The sequence below is a fragment of the Buteo buteo genome, chromosome 11, assembly GCF_964188355.1.
Source record: "Buteo buteo chromosome 11, bButBut1.hap1.1, whole genome shotgun sequence".
Taxonomy (NCBI): domain Eukaryota; kingdom Metazoa; phylum Chordata; class Aves; order Accipitriformes; family Accipitridae; genus Buteo; species Buteo buteo.
Genome location: NC_134181.1, coordinates 1,584,875 through 1,606,131, shown reverse-complemented (window position 1 = coordinate 1,606,131; position 21,257 = coordinate 1,584,875). Strand labels below are relative to the sequence as shown.

The following is a 21,257-nucleotide window of genomic DNA, read 5'->3' as shown; positions in this document are numbered from 1 at the left end:
CATTACCATTATCATTTCAACTAATTTAGTCACTGATCCACAACTCCCTCCACCTTTCTCTCTACAGCAACATGCAGACTATCTCCACAAAATGCAAAGAAAGCAGCTACAAACCTTAGACTAAAAAAAAACATAAAATAAAAATCTGCAAATTGAACTACAGTGGCAGTTGCTAGGTGCCTTTTAAAACCTTCACTAATTGCCAGGACTGGGTTTCTACTGAAGATCCTTGCTGCAGTGGTAGAGGGGTTCAATCTTGTTTTCACAAGAGAACTTCTAAAACCACAGGCTGCGTGTCTGCAACAGCAAGTATTTGTATTCTGTGCACAAATCAGATTATGCGTACACACACCATCCTCACTAGTCTTCAAGCAGATGAATCCCACCAGGCCATGCTACCTTTCCAAATGCCAGAGCTATCGGGTCAGGTACCCTGCTTTCTGCTGGTGTGCACCACATCCTTTTGAGGAGAACTGGTTTACTGTGTCAAAAGGCACCCGCATTAGAAAAGTGTTTTTCTCTGTAAATGAAAGCAAATGTATGCTAACATGAAGCAAAATTCTAGAGAAAACCATGCAGTTTGCAGCTTTCACGCCCTAGCAAACGGCAGGAGGTTCAGGGGGAAGCCAGGCTGCTAGGCAATACTAAGCATGCAACATTGCCAGCAGACCTCCCATGCACCCTTCTCTATTGCAAGCTGCATCAAGTGAATTAGCACCAGATGGACAAGATAACAGCTCTGAAGAGACCATCAGAAGGATTCTTGTGGATTTCAATTACCTGCACTGCCCCATAAAGAGTAAATTCTGCTTACAACTATTGCTGGTAATGTCATGGAAAAGAGCCCCACCATTCAAACACAGGACGGATCCTTACAACAAAGATTCAAAGAGCTGATCTAACCAGAGACCATAAGTGGTGACGGTGATGCAGAAGAGGTAATGAGCCATTAGTGGTAAGCACAACAGGCATACAACAGCAGACCCAAGCTGCCAGCACCCCAAATTCTCATCCCTGGCAGAAGTCTCCATGCCCTCAGATCCTTCACCTCCCAATGCTACTGCAGCTTCACTCCGTTTTCAAGTGCTTTCCTCCCACCATGCAAAAACAAGGCCCAGATCTGGAGAGAGAGATGAAGATGCAGGATGATCTCAGAGATAACAAGAAAGGCAGGAACAGACGGGAGGGAACATCAAAAGGCAGACAGGCTAAAATTAGAGACAAGAATCCTGGATGAGGAGGACCAAGGCGAGAGCAGAGAGTCGAACAGAACCTCCATCAGATGAGGCTCCTGGGAAGGGGGAGGGACAGACAGAAGGGAGAAGAAATATTATGGTGGGTGAAGTAGGGGAAGCTAGCAGACAGAACAGACTGCAGAAGTAAAGTCAGCATTTCAAGACTACAACCTGTAGCTTTCTAACTAAGGAGCACTACTCAGCACACCAGGAAAAAGCCACAAAGTTGACTTCTCATCTGATCTCCCCTGGATGCAGGCTAACTCAAAGGCAATTCAACCCTCACCACAGAACAAGTTTAACACCCCGGTACCAGTGCTGATCACAGGGGAAGGCAATTTAATTTGCCACCGTCACCCACAACAGAGAGCAGCTCCGAGTAACGCGGGGCACCTCAGATCCTGGTCAGAAAGCCAGAAGCCTTCTGGGCTGCTGGCAAAATGAAGAGCATCAAACAGATCAGAGACCAGGACAGTCATTGCACGGTACCCCAACGCGTGCCAAGAGACAGGCTACAGCAAGGAAGGAAACTAGAAAAGATACAGCAGTTATCAGCTATCCCGACTGTCAAAACTAGCATATTCTCACATGTTCTTTCTGAGTTGGTAGGACAAGAAACCGCACAAGTTGGAATAAAAAGGTCAACGTTCAAGGAGAACAAGCTTTCGTCTCGAAACCTGGCTAGTGCATTCAACTCTTGGCCTGCTCTGAAAGGTAAAGTTTGACACACAAAAATACCCAGGGTTGCTCATTACAGACGTACGATCTAGTTCGGATAAATGTATCTGCCCGTGCCTAGCTGCAAGATGAAACCAAGGAGACAGCTAACTATGGGAAGCAGCCAAACCCTGTAACTAGAACACCAGCTCACCCAGTGGTATTTAAACAACCATAGCACAACCATGAGCAGGATGTTTGTTTCCACACACACACACCCTTCCACGCATCTACCTATATCTCTTCCCAGCATCGGCACAGCTAATCTCATCCATCTATCTAAAGATATAACTATAGCAGTACTTTATAAATAGGCTTACATATTCGGTCCATCCAAGACCTGACGCAACAGCAGAACAACAGTCGGTGCAGCAAGCGGTGTGTGTTGTTACGACAACACTGACATTTCACAGTCTGCAACAGCCATCATCCTGCATAACATGGAAAACACCAGACTGAAAGTGTAAAGTCTACCCAAAAGATTACTGCTTTTCTCAGGATACGGTCACTGCCCCAGTCAGCAGGATATCAGATCTGTTACCTCCTCCCTGTAGAAGGCAGCTATCAGGAGACCATTCCCAACAGAGAACTTCTTGGAAATGTATCTTGGCTCCTCCTGGACCTAACCAGTCTGCAGAAAACCCAGCTACTTACTAGTAATTTGGAGCTCCTGGTACAACTTGTTTACACAGAGCAGGTCATAGGATAGGCTGGAAGGTGTAAGCAGGATATAGTTTTTATGGCTCTGAACTCCTGCCCAGATAAGCTGATAATGCTCTGTGCTCAGGGGGAGGGGGAGCACTTTCATATGTGCTTTATTTAAAATGAAGACGCACCATGACCTGCAGTTAAACATTTTATACTTAATAATGAATTTTCCATTCACCTTATTTTCCTTTAAAGCTATTTAATGTTTTGGGGTTTTTTTAGGAGTTCCTTATTACACACACTTTCATTTCATACCGAGATATTCAGAGCAGCACAGTACTTTCAAAACCTAGCTCTTCAGCCTCTTGCTGCACAAGCTGTCAAGCCCTCAGGGACAGGCTGCCTCTGGATTGTGGTGAATTTTTTAGAGGGGAACATCTCCCTTCTTTGCCATGCCTGTGATACAATTTTAGCAGCTTTATGCTGCTCTAAAGGTAAATTATTTTAGACCTTTTCTATACTGCAAAGCTGTCAGTCTCTAAAAAAAAATAGAGCCAGCTTCCTTCCGTGTTTCTCCCTCCCCTGATTACCCACAGCCATTTAACCACCCCACCGTGACACCACCCCCCCCCCCCCCCCCCCCGCAGACGCTGATGTCCTCAGCTGAGGACCTGAAGCCTACCACTCAAACAAGAACCACCTTAACATTTTTCTCAGAGCAAATCCAATACAATTCAAGAGAAAAGCAGGTGCTTTCTCGCTGTTCCCAAGTGAGAAAAACATCAGTTCCCTCAGTACAAAGCTGAGACAAAGCTTCTTTTACACATACTAAAAAGTTTTCTACCCCTTCGATTTTCAAAGTCTGTAAATTTTGTTGCTAAAGAAGGAACAGGCATGCATTTTAGTCACATATGAACCCAGCGCCAGCATGAACACTCTTGCACCTAACAGCAGAATTAATATTTCAATGTTTCCACGAAATACCAAATGTTGTAACCTCTGGTTTACTAATTCAAACGCAATATACAATCAATAGCTTGCTCCTGCCACTGCAATAATTTACAGTGGAAGATTTATTTTAAAAATACTCATCGGATAAGTTTGGTTTTCTTGGAGACAGGGGAAGAAAGGCTGCCTACAGATTTTTAGAGGATAAATAATTCAATGCATGAATGCCAAGGGCAGTACTGCACACATCCATATGGCAGGGACAATGCAGACAGTAATATATGCTTCACATCACCACCCTGACAGTGCCTTCAACCCTGACCTAGAAAAAAACATCACTTTCTTCTGGCTACAACAGCTAATTCACTCTCCGTCATTGCTACCCCACAACACTAAGGACTACTGGACGCTTTTTGTTTACTTTGGGGTAGCGTCTCCCAACTCCTCGGCCTTCGTAGACTGCAATTTCGCCTCTGTTCACAGCAGCTACACTGCAACGAGTAGAACAACTTATTCTCATGATGAACTTAAGAAAATGAAAATTAACCAGACGAGACACAGGTTTCAGAAGTCCTCTTTAGGAGCTCACACCTTTTCACTACCAAAACTGAAATGGGCAGGAAAACTCAGGACAGTTTCTCATACGTGAGGTCTGGCAAGACGCCGGCGGTGCCCCGAAAAGAGCAGGCACAGAGGGAGAGGGCAGGCTGTTCCCACCGATGACCAGCACCCATCGTCCACCCGAGCTACTGCACGGGGTGCTGCTGAGCTACGGGGCTCCCGCACCGCGCTCGATGGATGCCGGACCACGTAGATCGTGCCAAGTGCCAAAGCCTGCGACAATGCAGAAGAGGGAAGGGGCTGCTCGCCGTGGAAGCCTCCCCTCCTCTCCTCCACAACCCTCATGGCCAGCAAGCCTGCAGCTGCACTGGTTTCATGCTGCCAAAATTAACTGTACAGACACCACCCTATTTTGGTGGCGACTGGATAGTTTCTCTACATCCTACAGTTTGGGGAAAACATTAAAGAACCAAGAGGAAGAATTCTAGAGCCCAAAATACCTGATATAATTAACTGCACCTTCTAACAGGATTATTTCCTTTCCCGACCCCAATTACTCCTTCAGTTTATTAAAAGAGAACTCATATACGCAGAAATGTTAACACCTTAAAGAGTCACATAAACAGAAAAAAAGTCTGAGGGCACCATTATAAACAGAGTTAATGGAACTCAGTGATTGGAAATGGATCTTGAAAGCTGTCAGATCAAAGCAAGATCTTTCTCGTGTAAGGACTGCATTACCCTTGGAGCCACAGAGCTAATACCATCTATAAAAATATTTTCCTCAAATAAGTTAAGAACAGCAGCGTTTCATCTGTCAAAAGGTGCGAGGCTTTTATGGGATTAGCCATTCCACATACAGCATAAAAATTAGAACAGATTTTTAAAAGCCCTCAGCTCAGCTGACGGAGACTACACAGACCAACGTGTGTGCCTGCTTTCTTCACACACGCTACACGCTGAACAGATTTTTCACTGCTATTAGCATTTAAGCTTCTTTTTATTTTTTTTTATACACTTGTAAAGGATTACAAATTGGCATCACCTATAACTAGCCACAGATGAAGCTAGCACCACCACCCAGACTCAGACAAATTAAGGTTTTTAAATACCCAACAGCTGCATGAGAAAATACACCAGAAAACACCAGTTCTCACACAAGAACGTTTGAGAATTCCAGGTACAGTCGAATACACTCAAAACCAGCCCCCAGATCACGGGCACTGACAGCTTCCTACCCCCCTTCGCAGCAGGATACCAAAGACAGCATTTTGCCCCAGCATACTTTATTAAGGCTCTAGCTGCACAAACCCATACCGTTCAGGATGCTTGTGATGTCAAATAATTGACTACACAAGCTTTCCTTCAACATTTATGCGAGTATTTTTTTATGACCGTGCATCAGTGGCATACAAATTACATAACACTTGGCTGAGAATCCCGGTGCTCTGCACCCTCAGAAAAAGCAGCTCTGTGCCGCTAATCTCTCTTGCAGCAAAAAGAAAATATTTAAAAGCTGCATACAAATCATTCCTGTAAAGTGTCATGCAGACTGTTTTAAATTAGATGGGGTAAAAATATATGCAAGTTTATCACGAAACACTAAAATCTTTGCTTTGGAGACACCAGTTTCTCTCCACAGCCTTTTACAACTGAAATACATACAATTCTCACTCGCGATGGAGATAGCAGACAAGCCACCTTTACTAGAGCCTCATCAAGGAAATACGATTAGAAAAACAACCACCATGTAAATATTTCCAAGTATTATTTGCTTTGCTGTACTGAAAAGCAGTAGTACCTGTCACTGCTTGCTATGTACCTACCACCATTAAATCTTAATACCAAAGAAGAATTTCAATCCATAAGGCAGACTGTCAAGCCTGAAATTCAGGTACTCTGCACAGAGGGAGGAAGAGGGGCTACCCTCATAAGAAAGCCGTCGCTGGGTAATTTTACAAAATGTAATTAACCAGCTCCGGTCCTGGGCATTTCCTTCCCTCGGAGAAGGATTTCTTCACCAAGTAATTAGACCATCCCAGCTAAGACTCAAGTCACCACAGAACATATTTTCCCCAAAACAAAGCCATATGCATGCTTATAGAAGATTCAAACACTATTTCAAAAAACACACTGCCATTTCCTCACAGTAACTTAAAGCTCTTCCTAGTTTTTGCCTTCATCACTGCATGGTTCTAAAGCTAACTGAAACCAATACGCCACTGTGGGAGCCCCCAAAATCCTGGTTCTGTTCCCGTACTTGAGACACTTCACTATTACAGAGTATGGCCTTCTTTTAATGTCTAGAAAAGCAGGAGGTAAAAAAATCTTAGTACTTCAAACACATGTCCAAAAGCCACAACATAAAGACAAAGAGTACAGATTAAACGCTGTAAAGATATACTTGTCAGGAACCTTCCTTTGAAGTATCTGCAGGAAACACTGTCATCATGCAGCCATGTTACAATTACACAGTTAAAATAATCACCACCAGTTGTAAGTAGTCCATCTGGTTTACTGAAAAGGGAACACTGCTGGTACAGTATTGATTAACATGACTAGTCTTCACTGACCCCAGAGAAATACATTTGTCTGCTCTACTGAACAGCAGAAGAACGCTGCACGACACTGTGATACACTTCATTTTGTTTAGCAGCGCTTTTGGGGAGTTAGTCAATTAAAACATAAGTAGAAAATAAAATAATCTTAAGAGGTTGTCCACCACACACGAAAGAAGAAATGAAGCCCAGCGCTTTTCTGGAGAGTTTTTTGGTTTTGGTTTTTTTTGCGTTTTCTTCCCCCATCCAAAACCAACAGTCATATTGGACAATCTGTATGTTTAAGTCTGAGAAAACGCTATTACAACATCATGAAAACAAAAAGCAGCACATGAAAAAAATCAATTCACCCCAAGCCACTTTTTTTATGAAATGGAGATATAGACAAGAGTTCATTTTTAAAAGCAGAAGCAGAACTTAACAGTAAAACCAATTGTGAAACACTAAACGTAACATCTCCAGTTTCCAGCCTGTCAAAGCAGCTAATGCTTACATGACCAGGACTCCTATAATCACTATTTAGAACAGAAACAAGCGAAAAAACTAGTTGGAAACTGATCGAGTTGGAGGGCAGAAACTGAAGGGCTCCTATGTGCTCCAAACTCAATGTGTTGCTCGCTGTATGGGCAACTCAGCCTGCTGTGAATTTCGCAAACCAAACCCTTACCGCTTACTCAGACAAGTCTGGAGGTGATGCAAGCCCCAGCTAGCCTAACAATACAGGTTCACAGCAAACTCCACTGAAGCCCAGACCGCCCTTTTCCAGGGAGGACACAGACAAGATGTGCCCCGGCAAGTTTTATACCTTCCTGCGCTACCTCCTTTAGGACTGACAAGCTCTCCTAGAACCAAAGAGACCTGGAGCATCTCTGCATAAAAGAAAAGCTGAGCTCCACAAGCCCCAGACACACCTAAGCAAGAGCAGACACCAGGACAGACACAGTATCGCAGACAAGGCTCTGCTTTGGGGACAGACGCACAAAGGCCGCGAGGGTAACTGTGCTTTAGGAGCAGCTCAACCACGCACCCACGCAGGCACGGACCACCCCTCAGAGCGAGATCTTTCCACCACCGGAGCGCTTCGCACAGAAAGAAAACAGGTCACGCAGCTTCAGGGCGACGTTTCGCAGGCGTAACGAAATGAGGTGCCTAAGAGTTTCCCTGCCGAGACAGAGAAGTCAATGTAGGTCTCGCTCCACATCGCATTTTAAACCCTTCTACCGCACGCCACCGCAACCATTTAAAAGTGCTCCAATACACACCTTTAATCTGCCAGTAAATCGATTTTGTAAAAACACCAACTTTTTAAGTTAATCAAGCCAAATGTTTAGTTCCTGGTAGAGCACACACAAAAGAATGTACCGATGCCACTTGAAAACATGAGAGAGTTAATCTCCTTTTCGCTCTCCATGACTCCATGGAGTGTTTTCTTCCCCCAGAAAAAGGAAACAATTGGAGTGGTTATATAAAAACGTTCCATTTTCTGAACAAACCAGAAAAAAAGGAAAAATACATTTAACTCCAAGTTCCTTAAATTTAGACAAATTTCAGCGTTTCAGTAAAGCACACAGCCACTACAAAGCATTACATTCACAAGATGTTTTCAGCTAAATATCTTTGCCTACACAGGGGAAAAAAAAAAAAAAATGTTCTATACCCAATTTCAGAAGCCATCTCAGGAGGGAATTTTGCTTCAAGAGCTGCCTGGAATGTGTTCTCTGCCTATAGGGCCATGTCCCCAGTGGTAAGAGAGTACTTTGTGTACAAAACCAGGAGGGGGGAGGAACCCTTTCCTGCAACTGGATATCAAAACAGATCTCCAAGCTTAAGAGTAGAAGCCAATCCATACACACACCGACTCTTGTGCCTCAATGAAGAGGCCGATTTTCAACCCGCACGCACACCCCCCTCGCAGGACAGCTGCTCCCTCTGGGAAAGGGCAGAGGGCATCAAGGGCTCAGCTCATCCCGGCTCCTTTCGAGGCGAGGGGTGGGGGAAGAGCGGCGATTTGCCTTTCTAAACATGCAATCAATCTACCGGACTGGGGGAGGTTAATTCTGGACTGCAGAAGTGCAGCTGTTTTGGGTTGGGATTCTTTTTTTTTTTTCCCTTCCTCTTCCCCCCCCCCCCCCCTTTGCTAAGGGGCAAAGGTGTCGAGCAGCCCCTCCACGGCACACAAAGGCTTCTCCGAGAAGAAAAATACCAACCAATTTAAAGATTAAACTAGAAAATAAATAAATAAGCGCGGATCAGCCAGGCTGGCTGGCAGCAGCTCGGTTCAGCTCCATCCTCTGCGCACACACACGCAGGGCTAACGCCTACCCGGGGATGATGAAATGGGAAACGGAAATTACCATTTCAGACAACTTTTGGTATTGTTCCTCCCAGCGCAGCGCTCACCCCAAAATGCGTGCTCCCCTCCCGCCTCCCCCGCCGCACCTCTGCACGCTGCCGTGTGCCCCCCCCAAAAAAAAAAACAACGGGGGGGGGGGGGGGGCGACCCACTCCGCGGCCTCGACCCAGACCCCCGCATTCCTCCCACCCCGCAGTGCGCCCCATAAGCCCCCGCACCCCTAAATATTCACCACCCCCCGAGCTCTCTCTGCAGCTCGCCCCCCCAAACCCTCCTCACCTCAGCCAGCCCCCTCCACCCCCTGCCCCCTACCACCTCTCCCCTTCCAGCGACCCCCCACACACGGTTCTCCCCTCTCCTCCTCCCCAAGAGCCCCCCCCCCCCAAAAAAAAAAACAACAACCGTACATCCTCTTCTCAACCCCGGTAAGTCGCCTTCTCCCCTCAGCCCGACCCCGTACTGCCCTCTCCCCCCCTCCACTCCCGGTACCCCCTCTCTCAGCCCCTCTACCCTCACACACACACACACCCCCGCCCCTTACCGGCGCTCCGGGCTCAGCGGGCCGAAGGCAGCCTCGCGGGGGAGCGAGGCCTGCGGCTCCGCCGCATAGAGGAGGCGGCGGGGGGGAGAGGGAGGGAGGAAGGGGAAGGGGGGGAAGGGGCTGCTGCTGGCGGCGGTGGTGGTGGTGGTGGTCGTGCGGCGGAGGGGGGGCGGCGGAGCGGGACTAGCGGAGGGGGCGCGGGCAGTGGCGGCGGCGCCTCCCGGCCGCGCGCTCCATGGCCCCGCCGCGCTCGGCCTCGGCCTTCGGCTCGCAGCGCTACCGCCCGCCCGCCCGATCGATCGGCCACCGCTGAGACGTTGCCGTTCATTGGCCCGCCGCGTCGGCTCGCCCCATTGGTTGGAGCGAGCGGTACGCGCCGCCGTGACGTCAGCGCGCCGCCGCCGGTGAGGGGAGAGGCGGGGAGGAAGGGGGGTGGGTGGTGCTGCGGAGACGCGTTGTCCCCTCCCTCGCAGCGCGCGAGGGCTGACGGGAGCGGGGAGGCGGGGCCGAGAGGGGAGGCGGTTGCCATTGGCCGGCGTATCCGGAGGCGCGGCGGTTTATTGGTGGGTTTTCTAGAGGTCGTGAGCGGCCCGGCGTTTCCGGGGCGGGGCCTGCACTTGTAGCACCGAGCACTGGGGCGGAGCGGTCCCGGTCCCGGTCCCGGTCCCGTTGGCCCCCGGAGGTATGTGTGGGGCGCGTTGAGCCGCCACTCCGCCTGGTGGGTCGAGGGACGGAGCGGTTGTGCTCACCTACTGCGGGGGCTGCCCCGTCTTTGCGCCAGACACCGCGAACGAGGACACACACACACACGCCCCTCCCCCGGTTCTCCGTGATGGCGGAGGGAGTGGGGGGCGGGGGGGTGTTCGGTGCCCCGGGTGTTGGCGCGGTGAGGCGCTGAGGGGCAAAACGCCACCTTGGTAGGTGCTGGGTGGGCGTTTGCTCCCGCTGCCGGGGCAGTGGCGGGGGGTCACACGTTATTGCACTTTTTCCTTCGGAGATAACGGGCATTTATTCTCTATTTTCATCCCATCTTCACCCGCTGCATCCGTGCTGGCCGGGCACCGCGCTCGGAAGAGACACTGCGCTGCAAACCGCTTTGTGTTTTGGGGCTGAACTCCTTCCCGAGGTTCTCGTTAAACGTTCTGGGTGCCAAAGGTTTGTTTTTGCTTTCAGGAGAGGCCGTGTTAACGAGGAACTCCTCTTGAACTTATTTATGTAAAGCGTTGTTCCTGTGCAGCTGCTGCAGCAGATGAAGAAGGAGGGATCACACAGGTGAAGTTCTAGATTGGTGTACCCCCCCCCCCCCCCCAAATGCCCTGGTTGGAGCTGGGGGTGCCGGGGACCAGCTGCGGTGTGGGGGCTAGCTCAGCTCTCCTGCCATCCCTAGGGAAAGGCTGCCAAGTGTGGCTTCTCCGCCAGGCCCCAGCGATCTCCCTGGTACATCAAAATGGGCTGTGCTCCCTCTTGGCCCTGGGAGGGCTCACTTGCTCCTGACCGGGCTGTGTTGGTTGTGCCTGGGTTTTGGTTTGGTTATTTTTTTCCCCATGATCCATTCAAGTGCTGATTGCATAATACGAGAGGCTTTTGTGCTGGTTTTATTTACAGGGTCTCTTCTAAACAGCCAAACCCTTGGCTCTCTGAACAAGGATGGTCGTTCTTGCTGGATGAGCCTCCTGCCTTTGTCCTGCTGGGCTTATGGAAGCGGCAGAAGTAAGTGCGGGCGTGCTTAAGTGTGCTGCCCAGGCGAGCAGCTGTGTGAGGCTCAGTTCCTGTACTCGAGACAGCGCTGCTGCTGCCTGTCCTCCTCCCTGGGTGCCTCGAGCCCTGGCAAGGCTGCAGGATCTCCTCCTGACAGTCACTGTGTTACATTTGTGCTCTCCAGCACCAAGGTAACTCCAAAAGTGCTGGTCCATCCTGTTACTCAAACACAGTTCCCCATGCCTGAGCTCAGTACAACCCTTCTGCAGAATAGGAATGCTTGTTGTGTGTCTATTTCATACCACACATCTAGTGCCAGAGCCCCTTCATGTCATCAAGGTAAACCAAAACCTGTGGGATCCCCCGGGGAAGAATCCTGTTTACAAAGCAGGTCTTCACAGCAAGTACAAAGTGGGGACACGTGCAGCTCCCCGCCCAGACCGGGTGGCTCGGGTGCCCTGGTGTGGGTGGCAGCTGCCTGCACAGCTGCGTCACTGCAGTTTGTTTTGGTTGCTGAGGATGGGGAACCCTTGAGCCAGCAGCTCTACTGGTGACCTCATCAGTAATTGTTCTGGTTTTTTTAACACACACCCCCTTCTTCCAGGAGTGTGGCCCATAACTGTGATTGCTTTTTTGGCATTTGCAATTCCACTTGGAGTTGCACATTTGGCAGCCTTAAGGATTGTTCTCATGTGCTGAGGATGCCAGTAGTCCCCCAGGAAGAAAAATCTCTTTGCTGGGCTCAGTAGTGATGAAGGAGCGGCTCAGGAGCACGTGTCCAACTTCACTGTTAAATAACAGCATGAGAGAGATTTATTCTGAGCCTGTTAAGCTGGTCCTGTGTTCTACTTAGGCTTAGTCTTTTTATCTCTACCCATCTTTCTCTTCCATAAGACCTACTAAACCAGTCAAAAGAAAGGTTGTTGGGGGTTTTTTTTGTCCTCCCTTCCATTAAGCTTCTCATCATACTTCACTGAAAACACTGCAGATACATGTTTGCCCCTCTGGTGCCTCTGAGTGAGTAGATGAGAGGGGAAATATGTTTTTTCATTTCCTAATTATAGTTGGCTATACCTGCTTCCTTGTCAGCCTTGAATGTCATCCAGGTCACAGATCCAGTGCTGGGGAGGAAGTTAAATCCTTTCTGTGTCATCCTGACCTTTTTCTATTTGAACACAATAGTGTGGACTATCAACCTATTTCAGGGAGAGACATTAAAAGCACTTGGTGAAAGAAAGTTAATGGTGGGAGTGGGGGTGGGGGGAGATGATTTCAGCTGGGGCTTGTTCTGCTGTTTTTCTGGGTGAGACTCCTGTGATGAGGATGTTTAACCTGCTTGGTTTTGTTACCCTGGGATGGCTTTTGCTCCTCACAACTTAATTGCAATGCTTAAGAGGAAAAGAAAACAACAAACTATCATTAATTGTTGAGTACTTTTATCCTTCACTAAAGGTTGTGAGCTCTCAAATCCTAAAATAAAACAAATATTCTGGTGCTGAGGAGGAAAGAGAACATTGCATGAGGGCAGAGAAATTAGGCCACTTGGGGAATGTGTTTTCAGGCCTATTTCTGTCTGTCATGGCAAACTAAAAGGACACTGACTTTGGGGAAAAGAGCTCTGTGACCCTTTGGTCCTTGCTCTGTTACTCTTTCCCTGTCAAACTCTGGAGCTGGCATCTGTGTCAGCTGCTCACCTGCTTTTGCAACCTATGGGGGAACCATATTCATCCCACTACTTCAGCTGAGCTGCCTTGCAGCTCTATAGCAACTGTCTCGTGATGGAAGGAACCATTATGTCAACCGTAAGGTCAAAAATACCTGGTCTGTGTTAATGTGGGTGCAGTTCTCTGCTGATTCAGCTCCTATCAGGATGTAAAGATAGGAATCTATTTTTAATAATTAGACAATGTGTGATTTATGACTACTACAGTCACACATCAGGGTAAATCCTCTGCCACCAGTCAAGTGCCAACATCAGAGGCCAGGAGAATGAAACTTTAGAAGAACTTTGATTAGAAGACCTTTACTTTAAGCCTGGCTCATGTTTTAATTAATGTCATCTATTAACATTTTGAAAAGAGATGGTTTTGGCAAACTAGAAAGGCAGCCATTTGGAAAGCCAGCAAGGAGTACAGCTGATGCTCTTGGTACTGCAGCAGCAACCTCCCTAACTCTGCACACAATCATGTTTTTCTTAAATAAAACTACTTTCAAGCCATCCTTGGTTTTGGGTTTTTATTGTTGTTGTTGTTAAAGGACAACTCCAACTTAAAATAAGCCCTTCTGCCTGTGATACCATTAAGAAATAAAAAAACTGGGCTTTCACCTGCTTTACAATGAGGTGGTTGCTCACAGCTCTATGAGATGCGGTTAAATAATAACGCTAAACTAATGCAACAGTTCACTCGTACCAAAATCAGCATTTTTCTGAGGGCTTAACTCCTTGATGCAGCCCACTGTGTAATCAGCTGACTCCCAGCAAAGCACCAGGACTGCACACTGGGGCCCAGGACAGGCAGAGCCGGCAAACCAGGAGCTGATTTAGCTCCTGTGCTACACCATGCCCTTGGCCTGCACAGGCAGCAGTATTTTTTGACCCCTGAAAGCTTTGAGCTGCTCTTGTGGATAGTAAGTTTATTTACATGGTTCCCTGCAGGACCTTATGCCTATGTGAATAGTAAATCCACAGAGCTTTAGGCCTCCTGCATCCCTAAGAGAAGGATGCTTTCCGATGGTAGTGGTCCCCTGCTGCTGGGTAAATGCCTCGTATTGATGTTCTAGGCGTGAACTCGTGACTGTCCTGTTCTAATTACTGTTTTTATGATTCCTAATGACAGGCTTTAGGTTCCTAGTCTGCTTACGGATTTCAGGGGTGTAGAGTGACAGTTGCTCGCCCGGAGCTTACTGACCTCCCCCAGTCTGCGGGGTTTGGAGATGACTTCAGCCACCTCCCCTACGCAGATGGATTCCTGGGCTTCTCCTGAGCTCTGCACGCTTCAGCAGCTCTCCAGGGAGCGCACTCCCATGGAGCAATCTGCTCATTCGTGGCCTTTGAGTCACAAACAAGCTATTTCCTTCTTCCAGCTCTACCCCTGCAAGCTAAGCTGAGAGGTACCCGTGTCACTCTGTCAGAGCGTTGCTCCTTCTTGCCTGCATTTACTTTGCTTTTCTAGCGATCCGTAAGCTGTGACTGGCAGACGGTTCAGCCGCTGCTGCTGTATGGCTGATTCCCTGTGATCCCCTGCCTATAGCCATCTGTCACCTACCTATCTTAAAGTTAAACTCCCCTATCTTTAGAGGTGACTCAAAGATAAAAGTTTGTACCCCAGCACTGTGTCCCAGTTATGCTTTAAGCCCATCAGCTGCCTCACTGTGGGGCTGGGGTGCCCTCCTTGCCCCCAGGGAGGACCAGTTTAAGTGCCATGCTGCCCTCTGCACAGGAGCAGGTTGGGAAGTGGGTCTGGCAACGGCAGCAGGAAGCACTGGAACTTGCAGTGATCCCAAGCTGTTCCTGGAGGAATAGGTGTGATGGTTTTGGACTGGCTCATATAAAAAGGCTATCTGCTGAACAGATCTTTCCCTGGTGAGGAGTTTCACTGTGCTTGAGGGACAGACGTGTGGTCTTTTAAGCATGTCCTTTGTTCCTGAGCCTAAGGCTTTCCTCGATACTTGGCCTTGCTGTGCTGAAGGGGATCATCTATCCCTTGACCTTGACTTGTCATCTGCAAAGAAGTCATCTGAAAAAAAAAAAATCTGGTACGTGACAGAGATGCACACTGCTGAAGGGTGCTGGAACGCTCTGGGGCCTCCTAGCCAGCGCCAAGCTGTGCATTTTTGTCCTGCCACAGGGAAGTCCTGGCTTGCACTGCTAGGTAGCTAACAGCAATTTTTCAACTTTTAAATAGAAGTCTGAATTTACCTTCTAGCAGCTTCGGCTCTACATTTAATCCTTTGATTCATTATTGATGTGAAGTCTGTTGGTGGCGCGGTGGCCACCTGACTCCAGGTATCCATTCACTCAGTTTGCAGACTGCCGTGTTGAAATGAGTCTGAGCGAAGCTGGGGGGGGACTGGTGGCACCCTGCAAGGAGCTTCCTGAGACTCAGGGGGCAAAAGCAAGGGTGGCAAGCCTGTCTTACAAGGAGCATGAAAACAGGAGATGCAAGTTCTCAGACACAGCAGAGCTGAGGGCTGTGTTGGCTGTGGAAACTGATTTCTCTTGTCCTGAAAAATACAAGATGGGGCTGCTAATGCTGCTTTCCTGTTCCTAACCTGCTCAGGAGATAAACCAGGGATTTCAGACTCCAATCCAGCACCTTTCCCCAGTAGTAAATACACGTGGCATTACTGAGTGATGTCATGGCTGGAGCACATCCCAGCGAGGCCAAGCCTGGATCAGGTTATATCTGTCTTCTCAGAATATTGGCTTACTCCCAAAGGAGCATATTGCCAGTCCAAGGGCAGTGACTGAGGCCACCTTCCCCAAGGTCATCTCTCGCACACACAGAGAGGACAGCACTCGCTTCCGCGTATGCAGCGCAGCCTGAGCCACCCACGCAAAAGTCACAGTGCAGCCATGGCGGTTGCTGGCTGCATGTAGGGCAAAACCTCTTGACTCTCCTTTCTGGCATCACTTTGTGTTGGCACCAGCGAGGCAAGGACCCCCAGCCCTCCTTCCTGGTGCTTCATCATCCGGTTGCCTTTGAGGCACAGCATGAGAGGAGGAATAGGAATCACGTCAACTCCAGCTATGTGGTGCGTCTGTAAATAACTAGTCCTCATAGTCAGTAAGGTTTTGTCACATCGAGGCTTACATCTTCTGGCTGGGAGCATTGCAGCAAGAGCCCAGCTGCCCTACAGACCTGAAATGCTGCTTGTTTCAGTCAGTGAGCCCACCCAGACTCAGCTGGGTGGTCTTTTGTGCTGGAGTTTGGACCCACTCAGCTTTCATTGCCCTCCGTCGTTAAATGGGTGCAAGTTTGTCTTCACTGAAGCTGGAGTGAAGCTGTAAGGCAGGCATAATGAAACCCATTTGGCTCGCTCTCAGGTCAGCCTGGCATAAGTCGGTGAAGTCCTGTCTAAGCAAACTGCGCCGCTTCACTTCTAATCGGGCTGTAATTCTATTTAAATGATGCAACTCTTTAAAAATAGATCAGGCCTAATCAGAAAATGGATGGAAGCATGGTCTGACGTGCCTTGAGTGAAGCAGAGGTAGGGATGTGCATGGTTCTGGTACCCTGCAGTGGTTGGGGGCACTGGGGGACCCCACAGCCCCCTGGTTCCTGGCACACTTTGCCGTGGTTGCTGTATCCCGTGGGACCCTCCCCCATCAGTCAGCATTCCAGTTTTCTCCTCCAAATACAGCTGGAGTGTAAATAACCCCCCGCCATGGATCCCTCTGCAGGGTGGGTGAAGACGTGACATTCGGCTCTGTGGCAGCCACCCGGCCAAGCAGGATGTCATCCATGGGCTGGCACGGAACAGAGGGCTTGTGCTCTGCCCGTGTTTGTGCTGAGCGGGAGCTTTTTCTGCTGTCCTTCCCCAGCCTAGTCACTTAGGGCCACCGCATCTCTGCAGCACCCATCTCACCTCTACCTTTGTGTGTGTCTGTGTCAGAACTGGGCTCCTTGCAGCCTCGAAAGGGCCAGCCTTGGGTTTCGCAGCCTCCTGTCTTGGCCAGGACAAGGGACAGAGATTCTTCTCCAGGCACAGTAGGTGCAGATGACCCTCTCTTTACAGACAGTGAGCATGCCAAGAGAAGAGCCCACATGGCCAGCATGGAGCAGAGGTGAGTAGCAATGTGGGCTACACAGCATCTCCCTGGGCATCTCGGCCTGGTCAGCCATGCCGGGTGGAATCTGTGGGGTAGAGGAGCTGCTGGTGTCTCTGCAGCCGGCTGTCACATCCCCACTGTGACACTGCAAGCTATGACCAGCCAATATGGATTAATTGCAACCAGTTTAATTTTGTGTCTGTAAATTAAGCTGTTTGACGATTAAGCCAGTGATACAAAGAGACTTCCAGGAGTGAGGGGGACATTAACATGCTAATAGACCTTGCTGGTAGAAGGTTTACTTAGACACATCCCAGGGGGCAGATGACAATTAACATCCTAAGAGACTCTTCTAGAAAGAGGATGCTAATTCAGACCTGCTGGGAAGGGAGATAATTATTTATTATTATTTTATGTAGCCCTGCAACCTCCCATTCAAGAATGCCCAAGATACTTTAGGACAGGTAAGTTAGGAGAACTAACAACAGCGATGATACCTAAAAGTTGTCCTGGAGCCACCTGAGGGGAGAAACACAAACAGGAAGGAGGGAGAAAAAGCTGCAGAAACTGTCCTGGTTAGCAAGACAGGAGAGGAGAAAGAAACATGACTTCTTGAAGGCACATTAAAGGAAGCGGGCAGGAGAGATCAGAGCTGCAGGCCTGGTGAGCAGAATATTCATTTCAGTAGAGCAAGAAGGGTGTAACTGTGGCAGGAGGGAGGTGATGTTTGCTCTGAAATGCCTTCCCGCCCCAAAGAAATACCCAGCAGAGGACATGGAGCCCTCCCACGCTGCTGTGCACAACTAGTGCAAAATAGGAAGAGATTACACAAGATTTAGGATCAGGGACTTAAAATACAATGACCTTTGTGATATCTGTACATAGGGAACTTAACGCTACTCATAACCTTGACACGCTCTGGTGTAATGCTTGAGGCGGGGTTTCCACCACTATTAGAACCCCGCACGTGAACCAACAGAACTATTTTAAATGCAGACTATCAGTCGGCTGTAGCTTGGCTACTGTGAGTTGTCAAACACATTGTAACAGCTTTTCCACAGAAGATAGATCACAGGAGCCAGCTAACCTGCCTGACAGAGCAAACATAAAAATGTATGTATATTTGTTCACTCATTTTATTTCTGAGCATACTTGTTAATCCATCAAGCTCAGCTGCAGGTACTAAATGCTGTTTTCTGTCAGAGCTAATTCATACCTTGAGCTATCAGAAGGGGAGTCTTCCTCAGCAACAGCTGCAAAGGGAAGGAGCTGGTCTCTTTGCTCTCCATCGAATCTAAGATTGCAGAGTTTGTTTCTCTCTTCTTTTCCCAGACATTACAATTATGTGGGACATGATGTTAAGAATTATAAACATCCCGGAGCGGGGCTAGTTGTGTACTCACACCACCAGACTCTGCACCGCCTGCTTCCCTAGTGCCAGGTCTCCCTGCCAGCCATGCCTCCACAGCGATGGCGGGTGGCCACAGCCTCTCTCCTGTGCCTGCCGGAACCTGCTTGCTCCTCCCAGGCGTTTCTTCTCCTCCTGCCTAAATCTGCTTGGGGGACCTGCCCATGGCTGGGTAGGGGGAACTGCCTGCACTGCGGGATCTGGACAAGGCCCAGTTGTGGGAACCCGTCTGGGTTGTGGGAACCGTCTGTCTGCTCCAGGGGCCTCGGCCAAGCAGACCTTCGCCTGAGGCTGGTCTGCAGAGGGCTGCCTGCCTTGGGGGGCCGGCCGGGTTGGGCTGTGGGAGGGCCTGGCCAAGGTCAGGCCGCAGGATCCTGGCCGGGCCGGGCTGGGCCCTGGCCAAGGCAGAGCCGAGGGACGTGCGTGCCGGAGGCCGGGCCGCGGGGATCTTGGCTGGGCGGGCCCTGGGCCTGCCGGAGGCCGGGCTGCGGGGGCCCTGGCTGGGCCGGGGCTTGGCCGAGGCCGGCGGCGGGGCCGGGCCGGGCCTCAGGAAAGGGCCGGCGGGCGCCGAGCGGCGGGATTCCCCGTTGCCGCGGTAACAGCGCGGGCCGGCCCGGCAGCCCCCGCGCGGCTGCAGCCGGGGGCGGGGCCAACGGCCGCCCTCAGCCCCGCCCCGCCGCCGCCGGTTGCGGCTGCCATCTTGAGGCATGGCAGCCCCGCCGCTGTCGGCCCCTTTCCAAGATGGCCGCTCGCTCTTCACCGAGCACTTCCGTCCCCGCTGAGGCCTCCGGCTCGCGGCGCGGCGGCGAGCGTAGCGGCCCGCTGGCGCGGTTCTCTCCTCAGCGGTCCCTCGCCGTTCGTTAGCTGCCGCCACCGCCCCTCGGAGCGGGACGGCCGGCGTGTCATGGCGCTGCTGCGGCTGCTGCTGCTCCGGGGCCGCTGCGGCTGCTGGCGGCGGCCTGCTCCGCCGCCCGACCCGGCCTGGGCCCGGGCTCGCCCGCGGCCCGGCGGCGGTCCCCTCGGCGCGGGACGCGGCCTGCAGGTAACGGGGCGGCGGGGCCCGCGGAGCGGGGTGGGCCGGCCCCGGGGCGGAGCCTCGCCTCCCCCGTGCTCGGCCGGGAGTGCAGCGCCGAGCACCGGGAGGGAGCGGCGAGGGGGGCCGGCAGCGTCCCCCCGGGAGAGGCCGGCCCGGCGGGGCGCCCGGCCCCCAGGCTGCAGCGGAGAAGGCGAAGGGAGGGGAGCTGGGTCAGCCTTCAGGGCTTCGTGTTTAAATGGGCTCTTGCTTCGAGAGAGGCCTTTCCTCAGAAGAGCGCTTGGGTTAAAGCATCCCAAAGGTCCACCGTTTCAGTACTATATGACGGGAACTTGGGCGAAGGAGAACACTTTGGCTGTCATAAGCAAGAAAATGTTGTTCCCTAACTTTATTTGCGCCGGCTCTTTGTATCTCCTGTGACAGAAGCGCCCGCCGCATTGGTGTGCGCCACAGATGTGATTTTCCCCATTTTGCAGTGCTGCTGATATTGCAGGGCTCCCCAACACAACCCTTAATGCAGAAGGCGAGGTTCTGGTTTCAGCTAGGTCTCCAGCGTGATTTAAGACTGTTCTGTGGTTTCTTCAGTGCAGTGAAGAAGCACTGGCAGTCCAAGTAGGCGATGGAGGAAGAACAATTGTGGGACTGCTTTGTGAATCATGCCAGGTTTTTCTGTGGTCAATTTAAACTAGTCTAAGCTGTTCTGTTCTAGAAAGTATTGATCCCAAGAGGTTACCCTCTCCAGCCAGCACAAGCAGTTGTGTTGCTGCCGAGCAAACCCGGAAGAAAGGGTGAGGGATTTCGGCCTAGTCAGTGTCCCTGTCTGGTTTGCTGCACAAAAGTTTGTGCCTGTACAGTACTGGGGTGGTGAGACGGGGAATCGCACATCAGAGAAGGGGCAAGACTTGTGTTCAGTGAGAGTATTAGTAAATGTTAGTTCAAATGTGGTGAAGTTGCCTTTAAACATGAATGTCAGCAGCAGGATTACGAGGGAATAGCTGTGTTGGCCTTACTGCTGTGCAGCAGGGTTACAAAGTAGTAATCCTTAAGATTTCCTTTTGTGGGAGGGTATCTTTACATTTTAAGAACTGACTTCCAACATATGTTTAGAATGAAGAACAGAGGTACAAGGAGGAAAAAGATAAAATGTTCAAGTGTTTTGAGTATATGTTTCTATTTATACACGTGCTTTCTTCAAACTGGGTTATAAACATCTTCAAAGTCACATGGCAAGTCCACAGCACAACCAGGAATAATATTCAGGTGTCCCAGCTGCTGGTCCTGCAACTTACCCCACTCTTTTTTCATGTTTAGAAATCTTAGTCTCACAGCATAGAGGAAGGTTAAGCAGTCACAGTACTCTTCCAATAGCTGTCTTTTTTTTCTTTATCTTCTTCCTCAGAGCCTTCTGTCACAAACACTTTCACCTCCACATCAAAGTCTCAGTGGAGCCCTGGTGAAACAACACATAATTCGAGATCCAGTCAGGCTTTGGAATCTCTTAGGTGAGTCCTGAAGAGCCAGTGTACAGGCGGAGGAGGGGAAGAGGTCTTATTTAGTAAGAGTATTGACTTTTCCTTACCTTCACTGCCTACGTTCCTGAAATGGAAATAAAGCTGTTCTATTTTTGGCTTTGGGAGATGCTTGTGTGTTGCAGGGGTTCTAGGCTTTTGTTTGGTGACAGGGATGAACAATGGCACCTTTCCACAAGGAGCTCAGCGTGATTAAGTAAGCACTTGAGTCATTAGCCCTAAAAGCTAATTTAAAAACTGCAGACTTCAGAGTAG

General features: G+C 50.0%; 2 protein-coding genes across 11 annotated transcripts in view; one reads left to right on the top strand and one right to left on the bottom strand.

The window, feature by feature from the left end:
- Nucleotides 1-9,853, bottom strand: part of ANKRD11 (ankyrin repeat domain containing 11) — a 159,902-nt gene extending 150,049 nt beyond the window's left edge. For 2 of the 5 annotated variants that reach the window (XM_075039789.1, XM_075039792.1), the window contains exon 1: nt 9,562-9,853. The gene's annotated coding sequence lies outside the window, so the exon portion shown is untranslated. Of the gene's footprint in view, nt 1-2,272; nt 2,453-8,324; nt 8,344-9,561 lie in introns of those variants that run through there. The other 3 variants (XM_075039788.1, XM_075039791.1, XM_075039793.1) reach the window with 2 other exon arrangements.
- A 314-nt stretch (nt 9,854-10,167) lies between these two features.
- SPG7 (SPG7 matrix AAA peptidase subunit, paraplegin) overlaps nt 10,168-21,257 on the top strand; it is a 43,081-nt gene continuing 31,991 nt past the window's right edge. The window contains exons 1-4 of one of the 6 annotated variants that reach the window (XM_075039796.1): nt 10,168-10,243; nt 10,735-10,833; nt 11,167-11,271; nt 20,873-20,975. In XM_075039796.1, the coding sequence (XP_074895897.1) occupies nt 11,257-11,271; nt 20,873-20,975 (118 nt within the window). In that variant the 5' untranslated portion in view covers nt 10,168-10,243; nt 10,735-10,833; nt 11,167-11,256. Of the gene's footprint in view, nt 10,244-10,263; nt 10,280-10,734; nt 10,834-11,166; nt 11,272-16,998; nt 17,048-19,152; nt 19,483-20,872; nt 20,976-21,257 lie in introns of those variants that run through there. The other 5 variants (XM_075039798.1, XM_075039797.1, XM_075039799.1 and 2 more) reach the window with 5 other exon arrangements.